General features: G+C 37.9%; 1 protein-coding gene across 1 annotated transcript; it reads left to right on the plus strand.

The window, feature by feature from the left end:
- Positions 1-3,211: 3,211 nt before the first annotated feature.
- LOC107828685 (uncharacterized) lies at positions 3,212-14,868 on the plus strand. Its single transcript, XM_075238413.1, has 5 exons — positions 3,212-3,338; positions 3,474-3,554; positions 6,978-7,564; positions 13,742-13,917; positions 13,998-14,868. Exons 2-5 carry the CDS (start codon positions 3,533-3,535, stop codon positions 14,449-14,451), a joined length of 1,239 nt encoding a protein of 412 aa, XP_075094514.1. The 5' UTR covers positions 3,212-3,338; positions 3,474-3,532; the 3' UTR covers positions 14,452-14,868.
- Positions 14,869-15,291: the final 423 nt, after the last annotated feature.

Consider the following 15,291-nt stretch of genomic DNA (forward strand, 5'->3'; position numbering starts at 1 on the left):
ACAAGATATAAAAGTAAACACAAGAAAATTACAACATTACATGAAAATTATCAACACTACAACCCCACATCATCACATATCGTCCCTGACAATAGCCACCCTTATTGCTTCTATTGCCACCCTTATCACTTTTATAGCCACCCTTATCGCTCTGTCCAGACAATACCAATTTTTACCCATATCGCTCCTATAGTCACCCTTATCGCTCCGCCCATACAATATTCCAACAAACACAACAGTAAAATGCCACCCTTATAACCACATAATATCAACAGTGAAATGCTACCCTTATCTCCCCCAAATAACAACGCACACAACACAATAATTTACACGGAAAATTATCACAGCAACATAATAAAATCAATTCATATCACAATTTGCCCAATGGCCACAACTAAATTCTAAAGATATAACAAAATCAATTAATTTCATGACAAATAGCCCAAGGCTCCACACAATGTATATAACACCCAAAAATAATCAATAGAGATAGAAATTACTCAACATAAAGCAAAGTCTTCATTAAATTCAAATTTTTAATAATTATATAAATACCTCTTCTTAAGCTCATTTAATTAAATATTTGCAGAGGAAAATTCATATTGGAATTAATTTTCAAGAAATATTAAACCAACAATACTCACAAACTTTCATTAATGTTTCAAGTAACAATCACATCAAATTATCATATAAAAATAAATTCAACAATAAGGATTTAGGCATGGCAAATAAATAATTTAATAATTTTCCACAATTTCCCAATTTACTACACAATAATGCCTAAAACTTTAATTCAATGAATTTTTGCACGTATAATCCCGAGTACGTACTCGTCACCTCGCGTACACGACTTTTCACATTTCACAAATGGCACATAAGACTCAATGCCTAAGGGGTAATTCCCCCACTCGAGGTTAAGCAAAACACTTACCTTTTTGAAGTTATGCTGATATTCCAAAATCGTCTTCTTGCTTGAATTGACCTCTGGACCGCTCAAATCTAACCAAATTAATTGTATAACTTCATTAAAATTCATCGGAAACAATTCCGAATAATAATACGTCGACTTAAAAATTTATTCCAAAAAGTCAACAAAAGTCAACGCGGGGCCCACCCCTTGGAATTCGACATAATTTTCATAAAATTCGAACACCCATTCCGATACGAGTTCAACCATACCAATTATATCGAATTCCAATAACAACTCGACCTCCAAATCTTAAATTTTTGTTTTTTTGGAAGATTTTGTAAAAATCTTGATTTCTTCCATTTAAATCCGAATTAAATGATGAATATAATCATGGATTCATGAAATATAAACACTTTCGGATATAGAATACTTACCCCAATCAAGCTTGTGAAAAATCCCTCCAGAATCGCCCAAATCCGAGCTCCAAAAATTCAAAAACGAAAATGGCAAAATGACCAATTTTTGGTCCTTAACATTCTGCCCAGATTCGCACATGCGGTACTGTTCACGCACCTGCGACAAAAACAACAACTGCCCAGAAATTCCAGCAGCTTTTCTTCAAGTCCGAATTGATCTGTTAACCTTCCGAAATCCACCAGAGGCCCTCGAAACCTCAACCAAATATATCAACATGTCCCAAAATACAATACGAACTTAGTCGAGGTTTCAAACCACGTCAAACAACGCCGAAATTACGAATCGCGCATCGAATCGAATTATAAGTTTTCAAATCTTTCCACTTCTATATTGTGCGCCGAAACGTATCAAATCAATCCGGAATGACTTCAAATTTTGCACACAAGTCATAATTGACTTAATGGAGCTATTCCCATTTTCGGAATCAAAATCCGACCTCGTTATCAAAAATTTACCCTTCGGTCGGACTTTTCCAAAATCTTATATTTTCTAACTTTCGCCAAAATGTGTTGAATTGTCCTACGGACTTCCAAATCCAAATCTGAACATACGCCTAAGTCCTAAATCATCATACGAAGCTATTGCCATCCTCGAAATTCTATTCCGGGGTCGTTTGCTCAAAAGTCAACTCTCCGGTCAAACTTTCCAAAAATTCAACTTTCGGCATTTCAAGCTTAATTCCACTACGGGCCTCCAAATAATTTTCCGTACACGCTCCTAAGTCCAAAATCACCATACGGAGCTATTGACATTATCAAAATTCTATTCCAAAGTCGTTTGCTCAAAAGTCAACTCTCCGATCAACTCTTTCCATTTAAGCTTCAAATTAAGGATTGTTCTTTTAATTTAATTCTGAATCTTCATTAAATCAAATTCGACCACACCCGCGGGTCATAATACATATTGTGAAGCTGCTCGAGACCTTAAGTCACTGAATGGGGCGTAAATTCTTAAAACGACAAGTTGGGTCGTGACACTAAGGGCCTTCGTACTTTTAATATAGTATATATAGGAATATTAATGTATTCACCCAAGAATTTCACGCAAATTCCTATATCTTCTCTCCACGGGGGTTTAATTTCTCAAACGCTAGACAACTAATTAATAGCATATCTACAAATTAAAACAACCGCCCTATACTCAATTGGTTAGAGTCTCGTGATAATGTATTATAAAACAATAAAAGAAGAAGAAGAATATTGCAGAGAAAAGTAGGGAGAGATAATTCTTATTGATTTGAGATGAATTACAATGGAATAGAATCCCTATATTTATAGGGAAAAAGTGACTTAGCCACCAAGTAACAAACCCTAGAATCTCTCTAAAATATAGACATTCACATTAAATACAATTTTATTTATAACAATAAAGTTTTAGTTGAAGTCAAAATCCTAAATATTAGAAAATTAATAAAATGACTATTTTATTCATTGTGAACTCTATTTTTAAAGGGTAAAAAAGGCGAACGACATTTCGCTAAGGGTCTTCGTGCTTTTAATATAGTATATATATATAATAGATATAGATTTTTTGGTTGTTTTCACACATATTAAAAAATTTACCTTATAGCATTAATTAACAATAAAATTGACTATATTGACCTTAATTTGTTCACGAGAAATATAACAAATAATTCTAGGCTCTTTACTCAAAAGGTGGTTGGATATTTTCTTTATTCATTTGTGAAAAATATCCGAACCCAATATATCATATTTTGTGGACACGCTTTCTTCGTTAACCCAAAACTTGCACGTGCGTAGCTAAACCACACGTGTAAAACATATTTTATGGAAATATTTAATTAAGGGAAAAAGATTAAATACGTTACTAAAAATAACAATAAAGAATAAAGAATTAACATTAATAATAAATGAAAAGTACAAGTATAACCTACTCTACTTCTTCCCTTTCTTCTTCCTAGTGCGCAACTCAGATCGCAAAGGGGCTGAAGGTTTCTAATTCTCTGAGACCTTCTACTTTTTATCTTTAATTATTTAATATGTGTGCGCGCGCTCGTGCAGATGACAAAATTTTATGTTTTTTTATTGTGAATTTTATTCAGTTAATGTTGTGTGTGTTTATGTAGGAAATTTGAGGAAGGAGATCTGATGTACTTGCTTGTGGATCTTAATTATTCGGGAGATCATGATCGCCGTAGAGCATAAAGGTATGACTTTTTATTTTATTTTTATTTTTTAATATGGGTATTTAATGCTGTTATGTTTTATGTGTGTGGAATTTGCCATGGTGGGATGTCGACTTTTCAGAAATTATGGGGTTGAACTGAAGGATAGGAATTGTGGGTTTCATGTGTATTTTTTGAATGCAATGAATAAGCATTTGATTCACTGTGGTCTTTGGTTTTGAATGGATGTGAAAGAGTAAGTTTTTGATCATGTAGTGCTATTGGTGTTTTTTTTCTTACTTTTTATGAAGATAATACATGCAATGCTATTGTTGGGGAAAGACTAGGAAGACTTTAAGGTTGAATAATTGGTTACCAAGTTTTTTTTTGTGACAACGGTGGTCGGGGACAGCGTCCTTTCTAGTTTATGCGCATATTGACTATTACACCGAGTACCTGCTACCTCCCACCGACTCAGGCAGATGAGAATAAATCACCTAGTTTTTTGCTGTCTCTGTTGAGGTTTGAACCCTAGTCCCCCAAATTTACACTCACTTTATTGACTCACTATGCCAATACCTTGGATAAACATAATTTCTGGGGTAGGGGGTGTGGGGGTGGGGGTGGGGGTGGGGTGGGGGGAATAATTTTGTCTTTAGGTTATGGATATTTTGCTTCCCCTTTTTTTCAATGGGAGTTTATGTTGGAACTTAGAACTGTAAGTTTTAGTGCTATTTGACTTTTTAAAGTTTAAATGGACATACATAATGTTCTTCCAAACCTATCAAAGAACAATGGTTCTTTCATTTTGGAGATACTATTTTGTTGAGAGAAGTTGTTATTTGGCTAGTTCATTCCATTGTCAATTTTTGGAGTAAATGTAATATTGCACTAAATCCACAACCGGGATGGGAAAAAGCAACTACACCTCAATCCAGAATAAATTGTTGTCTATTATATGAATCTTCATCGACTATATTGTTCCAGTTAAGCTCATTTTAGACAAATATTATGTAAATTAAAAATAAAAAGTACTACACGTTCTACTGGCATATAAATCTCTCACATGACTAAAAGACTCCTAGAAAACATTGGATCTAAAGTAAATGTATTACTATAACTAAAATATATTCCCAACTAATTGGTATCGCCTATATAGATTCTTTTCTTCCATTATGTCCTATTTTCCGCTAGATTTGCATGGATTCTCTAGAGATTGTAGGTCTTTCGATATAACTTATGTGATTTTAGGTCTACCTCATCCCCGTCAATACCTTTGCTTTCACACTCATAGACTGGTGCATCCGAAAGTCGATACAAGACACGACCAAACCATCTCAAATAACCTTCTCTTATTTATTCTCGAAGTGTGCTACTTGCACCTTCTGGTGAGCATGACCATTTTTAATCTTGTCTAATCTTGTATGACCACATCTTTCCTATCATCTGGATCTCCGTGACATTCATCTTGTGGATATTGTTTGCATTTAGGCACCACAATCCTATCTAATCTCATCTCAACTTCAATCGTGCATATATTTAGTCTTAAGCTGCTTATCCTAAACTCTTAGCCTCAGGAGGATCCTTGCTGTTTTCCTATCTTTTGAGCTGTGATTCTTGGTTGAAAAGGTGATTTGCTGGGATTTAAATCTTACCTTATAAAAAAAGATGATTTACTGGGATGAACTGGTGAAGAGTTTACTAATGTGATTTAATGGCAATTTAGAACTAATGTGTTAGTGCACTTTTGGGACCTAAAGTTCACCGTTACGTGAAAATAAAAAGCTCTAGCAAGTTCCTCCCCCACCCCCACCCCCAAAGAAAAGGAAGAAGCCACTGACCCCCACTATATTGGCAACTGGTAAGCGTGTCTGTTATTTTTCAAACAAACCCTTGAACAGAGGTTTCCAGATGTAAAATTTTCATTTTCTGAAATACCTCCTTTTACTGGAAATCTGCTAGTAACATTCTATCTGGGCTTGCTGTAAGTAATTAGCTGGAAGTGATCCCTTTTCTTTTCATAAATTTTCTAGTACTAAATGCTAACTCTTACTTGTGTTTCCAATAATACACCATCTAACCACCTGTCTTCTCACAGAAAAAGGAACCAGTGAATAGGCTTATTTTTCGTAAGTAGGACCACCGAATAAAGCTATACCTTTTGGAAAATATGAACTTATAAAATTTGCCTCCCAAGGGACTTCTTGATGCCACACAAGCTTCTCTTTTGGGGTAGTTGATAGTGATTGATGATCTACATGTTTTATTGGGTGTGAGGAATAAACTCGCGATCATTTCTGCAATCTTAACACTTGATGTCCACTCCTTCTACTCCATGACTAGTTGAGTTGTACCACCTGCCCTCAGAGTAAAGTCAGTGTACCAGTATCACATTCTGATTTATGTGTGGGAGCAAAACTAAGCTTGAGACTTGAGTAACCACAAATGCTATAGTTACTCCCCTTTTAGTTTTTAATTTATGGAACTAGTTGTATTTTCCCTCTCCTATGTTCTCTGCATGAAGCAAAACTCCATTGTTGAAGGAAAATGCTTATTTGAGAGGTGAGCAGAGTGTCCTTTTGCATACAGCAGAGTGTCTCCTCTTAACAGCCAGAGATCTTACCTTAATAAAAAAAATTCAAAACAAAAGCCAGAGATTCTGAACTGTAAAAGCTTGGATGGAGCTTTGCCATTCTAGTCCATGAAGTCTGTTCAAAATAAGCATCAAAGAATTCCCATGGTTCTCATGTACTTAAGTTATAGACTAGTAACTAGTTCATTTGAGAAGTAGTTTGATTGCCTGTAGTTAGGGCTGGTACCTTAAGGAGAAAAGCTGCAGATCTGCATTAACATTTAACTAGAACTTTGGCACGGCCTCTTAGTCATCTGAACAGACAAGCTGCAATGAGATTTAAGTTTTTAGCAGTGTTATCAAAGGCGAAAAGCGCAAAAAAGCTCTAAGGTCCATTGGGGTTTTAAGCTCAAAGCGCAAATAAAGCGTGGGCTTTAATGAAAAAAAGCGCAACGGAAGAAAAAGTAAAAAATATGCATGTAGTCCAAGACTAATCATTATAAGCATGAATAACAAATATATGAACAAAGAAATTGAAAAAAAATTCACAATAAAGTGAAATATCAATTGTTTAAGGACGCATGTTCAGGATTACACTCATTGGCAAGGAAAAGTATGACTTAGAGCTTTGATGCGACACTAAAGCGCCCACAAAGCAAGGCGAAGCGGTCAACGTATTTTGAGCCTCGCTTCAGGGCTTAAGCGCGCCTGTGACAACACTGGTTTTTAGTCCTTTGTTATAAGTCAGTATGCTGTGTTTATTTTAAAATCTTCTTTTGGGTTTGTTTGATTTTGTGGCAATTATGTACTTTGGGATCTTAATTTACTCATGTTTGTGAAACACTTTCATTAGTACCTATGTGATGTATTTGTTATTTATTCTTGGACTGCAGATACTATGCATACGAACTGTGAGGCATCCGTAAGATGCCTCCAGAATGCAGGCTATCCCCATAATCTGCATTACAGTAGGACCGCTGTCAAAGTCTTACCAGAGCCTAGTGATGGCGCCTATATTCATCCAGGTGGGGATAGCTTGGACGGCACATTGAGTGGTGAATCTATTGACTCTTCAAAAGAATCGCCAAACCACACTGTTTATCAGAATGGCTTTGGTTTATGGTCAGCCTTTTATCCTAACTCAAATATGCATCTGCGCTCCGTGAATGCTATTGAAAGCCAGATCTTTCCATATCCAATGGATAACCACTACCATTATAGCCTATTAAACATGTTCCCTCAAAATTATCAGTATGATTATCGGTTCCAAGATTTTCAGTATTTTGTTGTTATTGACTTTGAGGCAACATGTGATAAGGAAAAGAATCCTCACCCTCAGGAGATAATAGAGTTTCCATCAGTAATAGTGAGTAGCACGACTGGCCAGCTGGAGGCTTGTTTTCAAACTTATGTGAGGCCAACGTGCAATCAACTATTGAGTGATTTCTGCAAAGATCTGACTGGTATCCAGCAAATTCAGGTTGGTTGCAACTTTTGATTTGCTACCTATTATAAGATTTCGTCTGAGATGGATGAGAGTTTTAACTAAATAATGGAAGAACCTTGGATAAGCATATTTTTAAACATGTAGCTTACTATCCTTCCATATTATGAAGATTGACTTAATTTGATGGGTTGAAGTTGGAAACTATCTGCTAGTAGTTATGTTATTCATTTGCTCATTGATTGCTTTTCTAACTTTATTAGTGTAAAAAAAATTATAAATAACTAGAGCAACAACAAAGAAAATTAAGATTTTTACAAAGCTTGTGGAGGTACTTTCACTCTTGTGCGGGAATGTGTGTTGCAGCTTGCAAGGTTAAATGAGCAATCATGAAATGGAGTAGTTGTAGTAGAATTCTATCATTTGTTATGTCGGAAATTTGAAATGGCCAACATGTGGTTTGAGATATATCCTCCATATGGCTATTAGATATTTGAGAAGTAAATGATAGATTTTGGTATATTGTTTCGGTTATGTGGTGCAAATGATTGAACCTCAAATTTATGATATCAACTTCACCCCCCTGTGATGTGTAGTATCTCATTGGTTTTAGACAATATAGAAGGGTTTGTCTCTTAATACACCCTTTACTACCTCTATGTGCTTGTGATTACCAATTTTATTGACCACCATTGAAGAGATTAATCTAACTAGGTCTAAAAACATGAGTTTGTAAGATGAGGTGGATACGTCCAAACTCCTTAGAGAACACTAGTCTTTCTTGAATATAAGGTGATTAAGTTTCGTCCATTGCTAGGCATGTTTTGTTCCAATCTGACTTAAGTATTTCGATCTAGTTTTTGGACACATTTCACTCTCAAGCAGGTATGATCCTTATTTTCATTAATAGAATTTTTTCAAAGGAAGTCGTGAGAGAACCCTTTTCTGTCATAGAATTGAGTTTTCTAAAAGGAATGTCTTACTGAGGTTTGAACAATGGTGCTCATGGATTTGTCCTGAAGTTGACGGCACTAAACAATAAATATCTGGCAAAATCATTGATTGCTGTGAGAAGGCACGAGAGAAAATATGTTATTGATATTTTGATGAACAATACAATACAAGAGGTCCTTATTTATAGCTATACTATACAAGGACATACTATTCCTCTACCAATGTGGGACAATACTACACTATATACATGCTGTAAACTAACACTCCCCCTCAAGCCGGTGCATACAAATCATATGTACCGAGCTTGTTACATATATAACCAATACGAGGACCAGTGAGAGACTTGGTGAAAATATCTGCAAGCTGATCATTCGACCTCACAAACTTTGTAGCAATCTCTCCTGAAAGTATCTTTTCTCTGACGAAGTGACAATCAATCTCAATGTGTTTAGTTCTCTCATGGAACACCGGATTTGATGCAATATGAAGGGCAACTTGATTATCGCACACAAGTTCCATCCGATTGATTTCACCAAATTTCAACTCTTTGAGCAATTATTTGGTCCAGACTAGCTTACATGTTGCCATAGCCATTGCTCGATATTCTGCTTCTGCACTAGACCGAGCAACTACATTCTGTTTCTTGCTCTTCCAGGACACCAAATTTCCTCCTACTAAAATACAATATCCAGACGTAGAACGTCTATCAGAAGGTGATCCTGCCCAATTAGCATCCGAGTATCCAATGATCTGCTCATGACCTCGATCCTCAAAGAGTAACCCTTTGCTTGGAGCCGATTTATATATCGAATAATGCAGACAACTGCATCCCAATGACTATCACAGGGAGAATTCATAAACTGACTTACAACACTCACATGATAAGAAATGTCGGGTCCAGTCACTGTGAGATAATTTAATTTTCCAACCAGCCGCCTATAGCTTGCAGGATCGCTAAGCGGCTCCCCCTGTCCTGGCATAAGTTTAGAATTCGGATCCATCGGAGTGTCAACAGGTCTGCAACCTATCATCCCCGTCTCTTTAAGAATGTCTAAAGCATATTTTCTTTGAGAAATAACAATACCTGAGCTAGACTGGGCAACCTCAATACCTAGAAAGTATTTCAATCTGCCTAGATCCTTAGTTTGGAAGTGCTGGAAGAGATGCTGCTTCAGATTGGTAATACCATCCCGATCATTGCCAGTAATAACAATATCATCAACATAGACTACCAGATAAATACAGAGACTTGAAGCAGAGTGCCGATAAAACACAGAGTGATCATCTTCACTACGAGTCATGCCAAACTCCTGGATAACCATGCTGAACTTACCAAACCAGGCTCGAGGAGACTGCTTTAGACCATAAAGTGACCGACGCGAGCGACATACAAGGCCACGAGACTCCCCCTGAGCAACAAAACCAGGAGGTTGCTCCATATAAACCTCATCCTCAAGATCACCGTGAAGAAAGGCATTTTTAATGTCCAGCTGATAGAGGGGCCAATGACGAACCGCAACCATGGATAGAAATAGGTGGATTGAAGCCACTTTAGCCACGGGAGAGAAGGTATCACTGTAATCGAGCCCAAATATCTGAGTATATCATTTGGTAACAAGACGGGCCTTAAGTCGATCAATCTGTCCATCGGGACCAACTTTGACTGCATAAACCCAACAACAACCAACAGTAGATTGACCTGAGGGAAGAGGAACAAGCTCTCAAGTACCACTTGTATGTAAAACAGACATCTCGTCACTCATGGCATGTCGCCATCCTGGATGAGACAACGCTTCACCTGTAGACTTAGGGATGGAAACCGAGGACAAAGAAGATATAGAAACATAATGGGGAGATGACAGACGATGATAGCTCAAACAGACATAATGAGGATTAGGGTTAAGTGTGGTCCTTATACCTTTCCGAAGTGCAATCGGTGTACTAGGAGCAGGGTCCGCAGCAGGAGCAGGGTCAGGTGCAGGACGAGAACCAGTTGGGCCTGATGGAGGACGCAAACGACGATGATAAGTCAAGAGTGGTGTTCCTGTGGCCGGGGAACTAGGGGGAACAACACTAGACTCCTCAACGGTTGGTATGGATGAAAACTCTGTGGTCGAAGGTGGAGGAGGAGCTATAGTAAACTCCTCAAAGGTCGGTATAGGTAAGACCTCAGATATATCATGGTGGTCAGCAGAAGTAAAGAAAGGTTTACTCAAAAAATGTGACGTCAGCTGACATAAGGTACCTACGAAGATCTGGAGAATAACAACGATATCCCTTCTGAACACGAGAAGACACACTTGAGAGCACGAGGAGCTAACTTATCTTTCCCAGGGGCTAGGGCTAAGTTATGAACAAAACACGTGCTCCCAAAAACACGAGGTGGAAGAGAGTATAAGGGTGATTGGGGAAACAATACTGAATGCGGAATCTGATTCTTGATGGGAGATGAAGGCATCCGATTAATCAAATAACAAGCTGTGAGAACTGCATCGCCCCAAAAACGCAACGGAACACGAGATTCAATTAGAAGTGTGCGAGCAGTCTCAATAAGGTGCCTATTCTTTCTCTCAGCAACCCCATTTTGCTGAGGGGTATAAGGACAAGTTGTCTGATGAATAATTCCTTCAGAAGTCATAAACTGCTGAAATTGAGAATGATAAATATTCTAAGGCATTATCACTGCGAAAAATGCGAATAGAAACATCAAATTGGTTTTTGATTTCAGCACAGAAACTATGAAATATAGAAAATAACTCAGAACGATCTTTCATTAAGAAAAGCCAAGTACATCTTGAATAATCATCAATGAAACTAACAAAATAACGAACTGACTCTACTAGGACCCCATATATCAGAATGAACTAAGGAGAAGACAGACTCTGCATGACTCTCAACACTACGCGAAAAGGAGGCTCGGGTATGTTTCCCAAGTTGACACGACTCACAATCTAATGTAGACAAACTAGATAAACTAGGCACCATCTTTTGAAGTTTGGATAAACTCGGATGTCCTAAACGTATGTGGAAGGACTGATTATTCAATATTTGACAAAAGTGATATATTACCAGTGATCAGAAGCGCCTGAGTCCATGACCCATGGGCCAAGAGTGCTAGACTGGGAAACACAAGCAAAAGAATTACCAGTAACAGAAGTATCAGTCTGAGCAACTGAGGCTACTTGTGGAGATGTCTGCTTACTTGCTCGATACTGAAGGAGCTCATTATATTCTTCTTTAGATAAAGAAAATCCCTGGTTACCTGGAGTCTCGGTCTGAGCAATGTAAGCATTTTTGGGTGGACGACCATGTAAGGAATATCACATTTCACGAGTGTGTCCAAGTTTGTGACAATAAGAACACTTGGGTCTAGATCTTTCAAAACGACCTCCTCTTCGTCTATGCTCCATAGTTTGAGATGCCCGAACATCCATTGTCTGGGATGCAAGAACAGAGGAATCCAGTATCTGTGATGAGATCACTGGTGGACTTGGTGCAGCAGCAAGGCAGAGTAATCGAGAGAATAATTCATCAACTGTCGGGACAGTCGGACTCGCCAAAATCTGGTCGCGTACTGAATCAAGATCATTAGGAAGTCCAGCGAGGGTAAGAATGAGAAACATCTTCTGTCGCTGCTCTTGTTGTTTTTCCACACTAGCAGAAACTGACATCAACTTCTCAAATTCCTCCATGACTGCCTGTACTTGACCCAAGTAAGTAGACATATCCAATTCCTGCTTCTTTAAGTTTGTCATCCGCGATATCACATCATAGAAGCGAGATATGTCATTAGTGTATAAGGTGCGTGCCTTTGCCCAAACCAAATAACATGTCTGGAATGGACGAAACAAGGGCATCAACTTGGAATCAATAGATCGCCACAAGATGCTACATAACTGAGCATCGATTTTTGCCCAAAGTGCTATTGCCTTTTCATCTCCATCGCTAGACTGTTTGATTAAATGATCTTGAACACCTCGACCTCTACACCACAACTCGACATATGAAGCCCAAGCTAAGTAGTTTGAACCTCCCATTAAAGGTTCTGAGGTAATAATAGCACTAGAGCTTCCAGAACTCATGTTTCTAGACCCAAAAGAATCAAATCCCAAAGACATTGTTGCAAATTATTACCAAATAAGAGAAAGAATCAACTGTAATCCACTGAAACAGAGTACGGAAGCACAGAAATAGAATACTGAAATACTGTAGCTGCCGGAATCTACCGTAGCTGTCGGAAAAAACTCAGTTGTCGGAATGAAATGAAAACAGTAGGGGTATGATCGGAATTACCAGGCGACCCAACTGTTCTGAAAGAAGATTTTCAAAAAATGGCCGGAGCGCGTGAGCTCACGCGCGAGCTTCTGGTGGCGCGTGGAGGCGCGTGAGGAGGCTGCTGCCAGAGCTTTTCACTGGGGTTTGGTCGCCGGACAGTGATGACTCTTGTGGTAGTGTTGGATTTTGCACAACACTGACAGAAATGAAGCAGATAGAAAACAGCCTTAAAAAAGTACTGATTTCTCTTTCCCGGAATCGCTGGAATTTATGCACAGCGATAAGTCTCTCACAATTGCTCTGATACCATGTGAGAAGGCACGGGAGAAAATATGTTATTGATATTTTGATGAACAATACAATACAAGAGGTACTTATTTATAGCTATACTATACAAGGACATACTACTCCTCTACCAATGTGGGACAATACTACACTATATACATGCTGTAAACTAACAATTGCTAAGAAAACATTCTGCAATATATTAATATTAGAAACAGGAATAAAAAATTAATATAAGAAAACTTGTTACTAAATCTCCTTAGTAAAAAAAAACTAGTTACTGAATGTGAACAAGAAATTTTGAACTGCATTTTTGCATCTGCATCAGAAACTTGATATGTATGGCGTTTTAACTCCAATGACATGGTTTTCACTTCATATAATTTACTAAATTCCAGTATGTTTTAAACTTCCTATATATATATATATATATATTGCATTATATATTTCTCATATTTTTCTTCATTTGTGCCTTTCTTTGCTTAAAGCATTCACCTGAATTGCTTAAGGAATAACGCAGTTTTTAAGGACAGGCTTGGAGTTTAGAGTATCTTTTCTATTGAAACTTATTGTGCTGCACCTTCTTTCTCGAGTAGGTTTGACCTGTTTTGTGAATATTGCCCAGTCTATTGCTACTTTCTGTGGGTTTAATGTTGTAACAGCTGAGTCATGCAAGTTGGATTTTTTTTCCTTTGACAGGTTGACAGAGGAGTTACTCTAAGTGAAGCTCTCCTTAGGCATGACAAGTGGCTTGAGAAGAAAGGGATAAAGAATACCAACTTTGCTGTTGTGACATGGTCCAGTTGGGATTGCCGTGTGATGTTGGAATCAGAATGCCGATACAAGAAGATAAGGAAGCCTCCTTATTTCAACCGGTAGGTTTATATTCTTATTTTTATCTGTGTTCTAAAATGGAGCACTTTTTCTTTGGGTTAACATAAAAAACGTATTCCAGATGGATCAACTTGAAGGTTCCTTTCAAAGAGGTTTTTGGAGGTGCAAGGTGCAATTTGAAAGAGGCGGTCCAAATGGCTGGCCTAGCATGGCAGGGCCGTGCACACTGTGGTCTTGATGATGCCAAAAATACAGCCCGCTTGCTTGCTTTGCTCATGCACAGGGGTTTCAGATTCTCTATCACTGATTCTCTGATGTATCATTTTAGTAATGAACCCTCTACATGGAAGCTACCCCCAGATCACCCATCGTTTCCCTCTTATCAACCTCAAAAGACGAGGGACATGCCTCCAGGATTGCAAAATCATCAGCCTTACTGTTTCTGTGGAGTAAGAAGCAGCAAAGGGATGTTCCGGAAACCAGGTCCAAAGCAAGGAAGCTTATTCTTCGGGTGTGGGAATTGGACTGCTGCTAGAGGTGCCTGTTGCCAGTATTTCGAGTGGGCCTTGTCCTGAAGGACCAGAAAAAATGACATAACATTATTCAGCCGAATCATCATCATCTCTCTCTTTCTCGCTTCTTTCTCTCTATGTAAAAAGTGAAACGAAAAGACTTGGTTGATGACTGTTTGAGGAAGTGAGTCTACACTTCTCTTGTGGAGATCTTCACTTCCTACCAAAGTAAATATGGATAGTTGAATCAAACCCTTTGGTTTCCAGTTAATGTTTATGAGCGGTAAACTTAGGAAATGAAAGATGGAATGATCCAACCATTTTAAACTGACTTGTTAACAGTGATTGAACTCTATGGAGATGAGTAATGGTGTAGTTAGAAGCATGCATTGACATGCCCAGACATGCTTTATTGTGTTAAAAATAACGTGTGAGCATTTGCTATTCAATGGGAATGATAGCAGAGTTGCTTGCTCATAATTTCTCCTTATCCCCCTCCCCTCACCCTTTATTTCTTTTCTAAATTTGACTATTACATTGGATCTGGAGCTGGAAGTGTTGTGCCTTAGTGGACCTCAAATTATTCAAGATTGAATTTTGTAGTAATTTCCAGTTGTCTTTTCAAATAGCTTATCTTGAAAATGAAGGGCGTTACAGGAAGAGTCTCATAGGCACATTTTTGGTAGATATTTAGTGTCAATAGGAACAAGCCTTAGTATAAGTGTCTGAGCGAAAAAGTTGACCAAGTTGAAGCTGCCGCATGTGTAGACTTCTTTCATCAGTTCCATGTCTTTAATGTAAATTTGCTTAGCCTTTTCTCGAGTAGAGTAATCATTTGAGGAATATTTTCATTCTCCGTAAAGTTTCAGCAAGTTTGAAGTTCTTTAGTTCGTTCAGTCTTTG

The sequence above is a fragment of the Nicotiana tabacum genome, chromosome 19, assembly GCF_000715075.1.
Source record: "Nicotiana tabacum cultivar K326 chromosome 19, ASM71507v2, whole genome shotgun sequence".
Taxonomy (NCBI): Eukaryota; Viridiplantae; Streptophyta; class Magnoliopsida; order Solanales; family Solanaceae; genus Nicotiana; species Nicotiana tabacum.